The sequence below is a fragment of the Miniopterus schreibersii genome (genome assembly GCF_964146895.1).
Source record: "Miniopterus schreibersii genome assembly, chromosome: 8".
Classification (NCBI taxonomy): Eukaryota; Metazoa; Chordata; class Mammalia; order Chiroptera; family Miniopteridae; genus Miniopterus; species Miniopterus schreibersii.
In genome coordinates this window covers 34,673,979-34,685,921 of record NC_138109.1, presented here as the reverse complement: position 1 = coordinate 34,685,921, position 11,943 = coordinate 34,673,979, and the positions used below count along the sequence as shown (strand labels likewise).

The 11,943-nt window shown below is 43.5% G+C and overlaps 1 protein-coding gene across 1 annotated transcript in view; it reads left to right on the top strand.

Annotated features, from left to right (window-relative positions):
- The first annotated feature begins 5,067 nt into the window (after positions 1-5,067).
- The window catches only part of PLPP3 (phospholipid phosphatase 3), a 76,922-nt gene continuing 70,046 nt past the window's right edge, over positions 5,068-11,943 (top strand). Inside the window, exon 1 of the mRNA XM_081145513.1 lies at positions 5,068-5,825. Within this exon, the coding sequence (XP_081001639.1) occupies positions 5,687-5,825 (139 nt within the window). The 5' untranslated portion in view covers positions 5,068-5,686. The remainder of the gene's footprint in view (positions 5,826-11,943) is intronic.

Below are 11,943 nucleotides of genomic sequence, written 5' to 3'. Positions count from 1 at the left end.
CTGTCTCAGTTTCCCCATTCTACTTGCCAAGGAATTTTCCTAGCTCCTTACTATCCTGCCTCGGTAGCTCCTAGAATAGTGCTTGGTACAAAGTAAGTGCTCAGTAAATATCTGTTGCATGAATGACAAATACCTGGATCAGAAAAATCTCAGTAACTGTTGGCTATTATTATTTCATGTATGATACAAAAGTTCTAAATTCTTATTCCAACCATCCCCATACCCCAATTATAAGTTTTCACTCTGGAGTCATAGCACTTTTCTACAATGACACAAGGTGGCAGCATCACTCTCCTTTTCAGTTATCAGCCTCACTGTAGTTCGACTCATTCTAGAGATAAACTCTGCAGCATCTCTATATGCAAATTCATCTATTCTAGATTCTGTTTTTTATTTACATGAACAACATCAACTGTTTAAATTATTGTAAGGTTATCTTTAATTTCCCCAATTTCTAGCTAAAGAAAAGATTACCGCTTGTGGAAAAGTAAAAATATTCACACAAATCGAGGCTGTTTTACACTAACACCGCTGTTTTGTGTTCTTAAAGCTCCCTTTTGGTAACAAATAACTGCCTGGCGAGTAAGATGCCACAATGTTGTTCCTTTCCAAGTCCGTAAGAACAGACAAAACACAACTTTTTCTCCTCTGTCTTTTAAATAAACTTGAGACTGATTCTATAGTCCCTCTGAATTACTCTGGGAAACCACTATTGAGAAGTAGAAATTCCTGAGTACTTGGAGGGTGAGACTCATCTTGTGGTGTAAAGAAAAGAATCATAGTTTAGAAATTGAGAGACCTGGAGTCCTGGTGGTGCTTCAGGCATCCTGACCTCCAACTTGAAACATCTCTTTATCTTTTCAACATTCAGTATCTTTATTTCTAAATAATAACCTCTGTCTTACCTATTTGAAGTGAGTTCAGTGAATGTAAATACCTTTATAAACTGTAAAGGGATCTGTTTTTTACCGAGTGAACTCAGGTTAGAATTATTTCCATTGTGCCTGTGGGGAAAACCAGTTCTAGCCAGTTACATGGGCTTGCCTCAGTTTTCTCATCTATAAAATAAGCTAATGATAGCAACTCCACCTACTTCAGTGGGTTGTGAGGATAAAATAAGATAATAGGGGTGAAGGTGCCTTTAAAATGAAAGTGCTCTCACTTGCCCAAGATTATTAGTTTAAGCAAATGGCTTTTCTTGAGTTTCACAAACAATCTTGAAGAAAACAATATGTATCTAAGTTGTCTAAAAAACAAAATATGTCTGATTTAGTACCTTCAGAAATCTCAAGAAATTGCGCATTAAAAAAAAGATAGGAATAGAGACACTGGAGGTGATTATTTAGTGAAGGATGAATAAAATTAAACAGAGTTATATACGGAGTATGGAGAGTTAGTAGTTGACAAACACTTTTTGAATATCTGTATTTAAATTAGGTGAATTGTATGCTTCTGCAGCACGTATACTAAATTAGGTGTATTGAGAAACAAAGTGTTCATTGAAAATATTAACCTTCAACTAACTTTTGTCCACTGCTCATTGCATAGGAGCTATTTTCAAGCATATTATTTTATTTTTAATGTTACAGTTCCTAGAACCAGAAAAAAACGTCAGCCTCATTTAAATGTAAAGGAAACAGATTGTGAGAAGTTGTTCAGTTTGCCTTGGGTCAAACAGCAGATCTAAGATAGTCAGACCTCAAATCCTGTTGCTCCTCCAGCCTTTTATCAGGAGTGTTACACGGAGGCCTCTATTCAGTCCTGTGGGAGCACCCCTGATCTAGAGTCCAGCAATAGCAGCAAGCCAGCAACTTTTATTTAGTAAAAACCAGAGGTTTTAAAGAACCTGGATCAATGGCTACTTAGTAGCCCGAACTCATCTGTCTTCTTAAATGAATTTCAATGGCTTGGGAAATTTGGGCTCTGACCTTTGGACTATACACCTTTATGTAAATGAGACTCAGTTATCTCTCCCTTAAATATTTCCATAGCCAATTCATGACTTTTAGAATTTTTTTTTAAAAAAGATTAATTATTGAATGTTAGGTGTTAAAAAGACAGAAATAAAATGATAGGGTAACAAGAGATCTTAGAAACAAAGGCCATTCATGTCTCTTGGGAGGTGTCAGTTATTTAATAATGATGTGCAGTTGTTGCCACACATAATAAGTTAATCTTAAAAGGGCATTTATCCCCGCTGATGCTATAGTTTTTATATGAACTAGTTTAACGATCTGAGTGGCATTTTAGGTGTGAATTTTGGTAAGCTACATTTACCGGGAATTTTTATTACTTAATTACTTTGAAATGACACCATTCTAAACTATCAAGTCTGTTCTGTGGCATTTTACTTGCTCGTTAGATGGTGTGATTTTAGGGTTTAGGTATCTGGTAGGCTGTTTTATTTCCTATTATCTAAAGAATGATATTGACACTGTATTTATGACTTGTTCAAGTCCATTTTAATGAGTCTCTGTAGTGTTCTGTTCCCTGGAAGAGTTATCCAAATATACTTGTTTGCATACAACTACATCCATCAATTAACACTGTGATCTTTTGGTTATGAAAAAAAAAAGCCCACAGACCCTTGTAAATGGAAATCTAAAATGCTCATTTAAACATCCATTGATTTTTCCCTTTCATTCGCTCCTGGAATAACTTGATTTTTATTCTTCTTAATAATTAGCTCAGTTTAGTCCAGAGAACTTAAAGCCAAAAGGGTTCCTAGTATCCGATCTAGTGCTGGCTAAAGTTAACAACCTTACCCTGTAACTTTAAAGAGACCAAAAATGATTGCCAGTTATGATACCATTTAACTACAGTAAAAGTCTGGCTTTTAAAAATGTTTATCCTTAAATTAATAAAAGTCATTTCAGAGGTAAGGTGAAATTCAAATAATAGAACAGAGTAGTATAAAGTGGAATATAATTGGCCTTCTGAGTGGCACAGATGCCCAAGGACTTTTCGAAATCCAAGAAGGAAAAGATCAGAGTGGGGTGTAGTTTCAGGAAGGCTGGCACTTTTAGGCCGAAATTCCATAGATACGGTTTGGCGACTTAGAACTTTAGGGATGATGATAACTGCAAAGAGGGTTGGATGGGCAAGGGAGAGAGAGGGGAATCCCTGAATTCCTTTTACAATGTCAATAATGGTGAAATCGGTCTCGTATTGTTTCTGCTATTTTAACATTTCAAGAGAAGGTATTTCTTACTGAAAAACTATCTAAGGAATCTGTTCTGTTAGTTACCCTGGCTTTTTTTTCTTGCTGCTATTTTTTTTTCTTTTTACGTACCTGTGTCCCAGCTTCAGCACTGTCTTGGAGATTCATTTACTCTTGCTTCCAGAAAACAGTGATTTTTGCCTTTCTCTGTCAGCCCCACCCATTGTTATCCAGTCTGGATGTGAGCTTAATTCAGCAGCCACTAACTGGTATACCAGGTACTGGGGAGATGCTGTGAAGCTGATATTTATAGAGTGGACTAGTCTTATAACACCAAATCAGACAGTGATAAGTGCTACCAGGGTGTCATAAACAAAGTGTGGAAAGTGAAGTTAATTCTGTCCAGGGGTCAAGAAAGGGCTCACAGAGGAGGTAACATTTCAGAGGACCCTAAAGCAAGAGAGCATCTTGTGAGCTAGAGAAGGGACCAATGTGCATTATAGGCAGAGGGAGTAGGAGAGCAAGGGTGCAGAGTGTGAAAAGGCTGAGAAAGGGCAAGTGGCTATGGCCAGTGCGTTCAGTTGGATGGGCATCCTTCCACCAAAAGATTACCCACTAGATTCCCGGGGGTAGGCACATGTCCTGGTTGCAGTCCCAACCCCCAGTTGGGGGCGTGCAGGAGGCAGCTGATTGAGGTTTCCTCCCACATCCATGTTTCTCTCCTCTCTCTTTCCCTTCCTCTCTCTCTAAAAATCAATAAGAGAAAAAGAAAGAGAGAGAGAGAGAGAGAGAGAGAGAGAGAGAGAGAGAGAGAAAGAAAGAAAGAAAGAAAGAAAGAAAGAAAGAAAGAAAGAAAGAAAGAAAGAAAGAAAGAAAGAAAGAAAGAAAGAGAGAGAGAGACAAGTGGCTGATGGTGACTGGATATAGGGTTAAGGAACCCCATAACAAGTTGGTGTAAATGTTATTAAAAAGCTACAGGATGCGTAAAAAGAGACATCTGGAAGAAATGTTCCTTTATTGTCCGCTGTGTGCTTAGCTCTCTGCTAGGCACTATAGAAAATATGAGACGTTCCTTGCCCTGGGAATGTTTATCTGGAAGAAATATTAAGTGATTAAGTCACATAAAATAATTTAAAAATAGTATGACAGTCTATGGCAAAGCATTAGATTTGCCCCGAAACTCAAGCTAAAGATGATACCTCCAGGGAGTACTCCCGCTGGCCTGGGCTTCCTCCCCACCCCACGGCGGTACAGGCCGCCTGAGGCCGCCGCACTAGCACAGAGGGGCTTGAGCTCTGGAGAGCCCTTCACCCCAGAACCAGGAGTAAAGCCCGTGGAACCCATATATAGCACTTCCTATATATCTGGCACTTTTCTAGGTGGATTAACTAATTAAATCTTCAATTACACTACTTGGGAGAAAGAGTTATCATCATCTCTTTACATGTGTGGAAACCGAGGCACAGAGCCACAGTCAGGAATTAAATCCACTGAAATCTACCTCCAGAGGCCTGTCGTCTTTTTTATGTTTCTATGCTCAGGATCTAGCACAGTATAGATGTTGGGCGTTAAGATCTTCAAAAAACCAAAGACAGTTTTCCTTGACTATTTTTATTTGAATCGCATTATCCTGAAAATAAAGACTTAGGAGGAAAAACGACTTGAAAGCCCATTTATGAGAAGCGCATTTTAGGTGTACAGCATTAACTTTTGCCTGACCCCAGGCTAGCAAGAAAATGCCTCTTTTTTATTTATATATATATTTTTCCTTCTGTGACAATCTGATATTTCTGAACGCTAGGGGCTCCCTGATTCTCTGGTTTGAGAGTAACTTTTCCTTTTAGAGTTGTTGTTTTTTTTTTTTTTTTTGAAAGGGGTGGGGGAAAAAATGTGTCCTTAATTATCCTACATCTTAGGCAGCTTAAGAAGGGGCTGTGCTTTCTGAAGCCCTTCAGAGCCAAGTGAGGAGGTCCCTCTCGTCCCCTCTCTCTTTAAAGGACCTCGTGAAATATAAGTGCAGAAAACAAACGCGCGGCGATCACAACAGCAGCGCCGGAGGCGGCCGCCGCGGCGGGAGGAAAAGTTGGAGTCGGGGGCAGGCGCTCGGGAGCGGCCGGGCTCCGCGCAGCTCCCATTCATTAGGTCGCCAGCTGCGGGGGAAGGTGGCCGGGCGCCCTCGCCGCCGCCCGCTCGCTCCGCGCAGCCACACGCCAGCCCAGCGCCTCCGGAGCGGCGCGGCTCTGCAAAACTTTCTGCTCGGGATTTGGCTCTCTTCCCCCTGGACTTTCGAAAGATTTGGGGTTGAGAGAGGAAAGAAAGCAGAGGCGCCCAAGGGGAGCCGAGAACGCCGCCGTCTGCGTTGGAAGCAGGCAGCGAAGCCGCACTCCCGCCGCCGCGCCCCGACCCCGGGCCGACCCACCGCTCCCCCGAGCAGCCTCGGCCGGGAAGCGCCCCCCGTGTCTGGGTGTGTGGCGGCTATTGCGGGGCGTCTTCGCGGGGCGAGAGGCTCGCGCCGCAGCCAGCGCCATGCAAAACTACAAGTACGACAAGGCGATCGTCCCGGAGAGCAAGAACGGCGGCAGCCCGGCGCTCAACAACAACCCGAGGAAGGGCGGCAGCAAGCGGGCGCTGCTCATCTGCCTCGACCTCTTTTGCCTCTTCATGGGTGAGCCCACCCCGCTGTCCCTGGCCCCCGGCCCCTGCCCCGCGGCCCCTCGGCGCTCGGCGCCCGCCCGGCGGGGTGCCCGCGCGCGGGGCTCCGCGCTTCCTCGCTGGCGCGGGGCCGCCGGCCGGCCGCTTCTCCGGGCTCCGCCGCGCTGTCAGCGCCGGGAGGCCCCCGCAGCCTCTCCAGGATCCTTCGCTCCCCTGCTGGCCCCTGGCCCGCGCCCGACCCCATCCCACCGACCTCCCGGCCTGCGCATGAATGTTTGGGCGGGCGCAGGCTTTCGCGGGCAACTGTAAACATGCTCCTTAGAAGCCCTCTGCACTGGGAAGCCCAGGTGGAATCCCCTGGCACATGTGGGTCCCTCCTTTCAGAATAGGGGGAGCTGGGTGAACCACGCTTTAGAGCCAGCGCGTAGCTCGTTGCCCTCCATCCGAGTAAAACGGATCTGCGGGAGCGCCGGGCTCCCGCCCGCAGCCCGGCCGCCTTCCCCTGACTGTATGTAAACATCCAGCCCCTTCCGCCGTCGCTGCCCGGCCCGGCCGGACCTGCAAACGCCTTTCCATTTGCTCCTCTCTCCTCAACGCCCCCAGGGCTTTGGAAGGTGCTCCGTAGGGGCTTGTGGGGTGCGCATTATGCAGTCATTTCTTAGGCGCCTACTGTGTGCCAGGTGGTAAGTTTAACTAGCTCTCTCCCTGGCTCGGTGCATTTCGGGTGAGGAGTCCCATTTCACCGACGGGGAAACTGAGGCACTGGGAAAGCAAACCACGGTCAAGTTTTGGGACCACGATGAATGCACCCCAGAAATTTGGTGCGATAGTCCACGTCTGTTTATCAAACTAGTTGGAAGGGCTGTGGGAGTGAAAGGAATTGGAGTGGGAGAGTAAGGATTTATGAACTCTGCGGAGAGGGAAAAAGCTATTGACACGAATCTACAGGAGTTCCAAGGTTGAAGTCAGCGTAGAATTTTTTTAAAGCGAATCATGGTGTAATGGAAAGCATGCAGGACTTGTCATCAGAACACTGCCACTCTGCCACTTGTTGGGTGTGCCACCTAACTGCCTCATTGGCCTCAGTTTCCTCATCAGTTGAGTGAGTGGTTCAACTAGATGCTCTCCAAGGCCCCTTCCTGCATTAAGAACTCGGATTTAGGCCAGGAGCTGTTCTGCCAACTCTGCTAACTGAGAAACATCTGTGTTCCCGCTTCAGTTCCCTTAAATAGAACTCCTGCACTGAGATTTGAGTCCCCTTTGAAATAGATTTGTCCAGGCCGATTGTGCACATTGCCTCCGTTCATGACTTTCTGTAGCAGGCTCCTTCCTGAGGTCCGTACCTCCTTGGCTTGCCTGTCTATAGTAAATTTTCAGAGTCAAAGAAAGATGGGGCTCTTAGAGTTTAAAAACAAGAATGGCCCCCTTTTAGATATGGAGAGAGGGTTTAGGGTAAAACTGTGTTCTGTGCAAAGGAAGAAAGCTGACTGCAAATCCCATTCCCACCTCTTCATGGAAATTCAACAGTAAGATGCTATGTAAAGGACTTGTCACTGGGGGGCCTACCTTCCTGAAGGTGGCTGGTTTATTGTCATGCACAGTGGGAAGATTAGTACTTTCTTTGCCAAGCTATTGAATTTTTAAATGACTCTCCCCGGTCCTGGGGGAGAACCAGGAAGCCCTAAACACGTTGAAGCTGTTTGCTGTAAACTTGCCTGGAGCTTCCAGCATTGACTGGTGCGTTTGGTTGCTGGTAGGGTGAGCTCTTCCTTGCCAGCCGGTGCAGTGTATCCTCCTACCTTCTACCTTGTGATTGGGAAAGCCCAGCCAGAACACGCTTGACAGCCTTGGCGCAGCCTCATTGCTGTCCTCCTCCAGGCCCAAGAGATGGTATATTATTATTAAAAGAGAAAGAGTGTGAAGGAATTTGTGAAAAGACACACCTATCAGCTCTATTGTGGCAGGGACACAGAAACTCCAAGCTGCTCTGTTGTGCATGGAAGGTGTATGTTTCATCTGCCCCAATATTCCTCCCAAAAGCTTATATCTTAAACCTAGTTGTTCATTATGTTTACTCACTGTTGGCCTGTTTGAATAAGTGGTTTTGTTTACCTTAAAACAGTAGTGATAACAATACCTTGTATTTTATTAGAAGAAGCACATAGCTATCTATTTAATGTATGTGCCTTGCCATTAAAGCCATGTCAACTGAGTCATTTTCAAAGTGACTTATAATCAATGCCAACACTATTCATAGGCCTAATTACAATACCACTAATTTAATGCCTCTAACAACTTTTATGGGAAACACTGTAAGGTAAATATTTACTTGAGAAATTTATGCAAGAGAACTCTATTTGGCCTCCAAAAGAAAATTAATAACACAACATGTGATTTTAATATTCCATATAACACATTCCTTAAAAAAAAGTTGTTTCTACTTGCTTCACTTTTTGCTTAAGACTGTCGGTATGACTTAATTTTTATATAGTTTATTGATCATATGGTCTGGATTACAGGACACTAATATATTAAAAAGAGAGACGTAGTTTTCTGTTTAGTCTCTCACACAGATATATACCAAGCTTCATCTTATATCTGGAAAAAAGAAAAGCTCATATACTAGATAAGTGTTATGTAAGTGGAAATGTACAAGCAGTTTAACTTGTTCCACATACCTTTTTGGAATGTTAAATTCTTGGTGAAAAACCCCCAAAAGTCCACTCTTATTTGAAGGCCAAGAGAATCTGGTGTCAGTGAACACCAATGGTAGTTTACCTCCCATTGAACAGCTATTTTCACCTTCACCGACTGATTGCTTTTATAAATACAGTTATGAATCTTTGCATGGTAGTTTTTTGAAATTGTTTTCCTCCTGTTTTCTGTGCATTGGTGTGTGAGTTTTTATGAGAACAGCAGAGAGTATTCTCAGGCAAGGAGGGAGGTGCATCTACTATTGTTTGCCTCTTTTTATGTAAATTAGTTTATGTATTGTATTCTTCACTGAAACCCTCATGAAGAGATTAGGCCCATTTTATAGATGAGAAAACCAAGTGCCAGAGAAGGGAAGGACTAAGATTCATACTGAAGTTGATTTGGGTTGATCCCTAATTCTCAGTGAGTGTGACTGGAGTCCATCCCCCTCTCCTGTACTATATGAAGAATCCTGAAACTCAGATCTCATCAGAAAGTCCTGAAGCTCAATATGTAGAAAATCCTGCCTCTCCGCATTTCCTAGGTATCCATCTGCACCTAAGCAGATGGATAAAGGCTGTTCAACTCTTCTGGTCAGTGGTATGGCCTTTTGGCTTATGGTGTTGTTTTGATTTGGGCCTAGTTCAAGTACTAAGTATAACCAGATTTTGAGGGCAGCTTTTACCCTATAAGACAATGGTTCCAGTGCAGAGATTTGGTAAGTCCACATTGAGCTGCTGTTTCTGTGCTGGACCTTCCCTCTGCCCGGTCCCCCTCCCTAGGTACATAGTGAGTGCCTCCTTCCAACCCATGCACTTTGCTGGGTAGGCAGTTGTAGACAGGTCCAGCTATTTGTCCTGCGGACCTTGTTCAAGGCCCTTCATCCACTGAGTTCATTTGGCTCATGTGCAAAATGGTGATGAGAATGGCCACTACGTTGCTGCGAGGATCAGAAGAAATACTGGATGTGAAGCTTATTTTGTCATCTCTCAAGACTTGGACAAATGCAAGGGATTCATAATCTGGAATCCTGGATGAAGGTTTTGTGGTTGTCTTCATATATTGTGTCTGATTGGTAGATGAGACCATGAAATAAACTCTCAGTAATGATGTTATAGTAAAGACCATAAACCATTCATTTCAAATAGCTGAATTGCACATTTGCCCAGTTAGTTGAGGACAGATGCTTTCCATTCATTGTTGATCTAAACGTTAGCAGAATTCTTGAGCCCTAGATTACCACCTAATTGTCTTTTTTTTTTTTAAGGTAGATTCTTGAAGTTATTTATCTATCTATCTATTTATTTATTTATTATTTATTTATTTATTTATTATTTATTTATTTATTTATTTATTTATTTATCTAGAGAGGGGAGTGTGTTTGGGGGGGAGAGATATTTGTTGTCCCACTTATTTGTGCATTCATTGCTTGATTCTTGTGTGTGCCCTGACTGGAGATAGAACCCGCAACCCGACGCTCTAACCAACTGAGCTACCCTGCCAGGGCACCATCTAATCCTCTTTAGAGAAAGTTCCTTTGTTCAGGAAGACTGTTCTTCATTTGGCTCTTGATACCAGGAGGTAGGTTAACTGAGCTTATTGTAGGTGTTTAAGGAAACAGGTGGTGGTCAGGTTGGTCTGAAGGTCCTGACTCCTGTTCCATTCCCCATCAGAAAACAAAGTCAATGGGTGGAGGGTCATGAGGCAAAGGGAAAGAGCTTCAAACAGGTAGAAATGTTGAATTTGGATAGTCAGCAACCCTGCTATGTAATTTATTGTTTCTGGAATGTTTTTGGACATTTCTCAATTTGCAATTAAATGGTTGGGATATAATTCTAGCACTGGTTCCAAAAACGAGATACATAAAATCATCATGTGTTATTAAACTAGTCACTTTTAATAGTGAGAGGGAGGCAGTGTTGTGTAGTGAAGAGAATGGGCTATTTGGAGCCAGAAACTTCAGATTCCAGGCCATCCAGTGCCACCATCTAGTTGCATGGTTGTGGATAACTAGGCTTCTATGTGTCTCAGGTTTTTTTCCATTGGTATAATGGCTAGTTGGGCGAGATTATGTCCGATGTCTAGCAGCCGCTATGCAACAGCCTGTGACCGATTTCAAGAAGAGAGGAATGACCTTCACATTTGTCGACTGTCTGTTTAGCTCTTCACTGTACATTACCTCATTGAGTCCTCACAACGAGGAGCCTAGAAAAGTGAGTTCTGGTCTTGTACTTCCACTGCATGGCTGTGTGGCTTTGGGAACATTCACTTGACTTTTCTGGGCCTTTGTTTCCTTATCATTGCAACAAAGGGAAGGGACTAGATAACCTCTCAGACCCCCTCTAGCTCTAACAATTTTATGGGTCTGTGCTGGTAGGTGGTGTGATATAGAAACCCAGTAACTACTTCTCTTGGAACAGGTGGTTACATTTCATTCCCAGGAAGGGGTGCTGACAATGTGCTTACATTGGTGTTTCTTCGGGAGAGACAGTAAGCACTTTTCCTAGTTCATCCAGTATGCTGAGAAACTGGCTAGATTTTTCCTTAGCCGGATGTGCCCTTTCACCTGCCCCCTGAAATTTACAGTAATCACAAGCAAACCAGTAAACAAGATGACTTACCTTCTTTCCTTTGGTCATTTATTATATTCACTTAGGTATGTGTTTTTGATAACTCAGTAGGTTTTGATACCTTAATCTACCATGTGAACCACAGAATATAGAAACAGATTTTCATTAATCAACTGAAACCGCCTAGCTGAGCATACTGCATGGATGGAAATAAAGAAGGGAACCTCCATTTAGTAGGTAAGCCCAGCTCACTGTCCTATGTTCTCATTGTCCAGAATGGCTAGGATTTGGCTTTGCTCCTTCTCTCGTAACTTTCTCATATACTTAAGAGACATACCATGGGGGTGTGTAGCGGCCTTTGGGGGAGACTGCTAAAGCCAGGGCTGGTGGCCTTTTCCACTTTTAGCCCTTTGGATTTCCTGTGCATTTCGGATTCTTTCTCCCTTCCTGTGCAGTTGTTTGGGCTGGCAAGCGCAGCTGGTCACCGGATGATGCTAACGAGCCCATAGTCAGCAGGCAGTTACATTTACTGAGAAACCCTGCCCTGTGTGTGAGTTCAGTTCAGTACGCACTATTTGAGGAGTAAGAATCTATTTTGGGGATACCTACTCTGTCAGTACTACACAAATTCACCTAATAAGGAGACCCATCTGGTGTCTCAGACCCCTTCCTGGGAGAGTCAGATTCTGTAGGCCTTGGGCCAGTGCCTGGGATTCTGTATTTTATACAAATTTCTAGTGATTCTTATCAGGCCAGTGTAAGAATCTGTATGCTATTTAACAGCTGATATCTTAAGGGCAATTGACTTACGTAGAGGGCTTTTTGTCCCTGCACTGAGTGTTCTGGCACTTTCCACATTGTTAGATT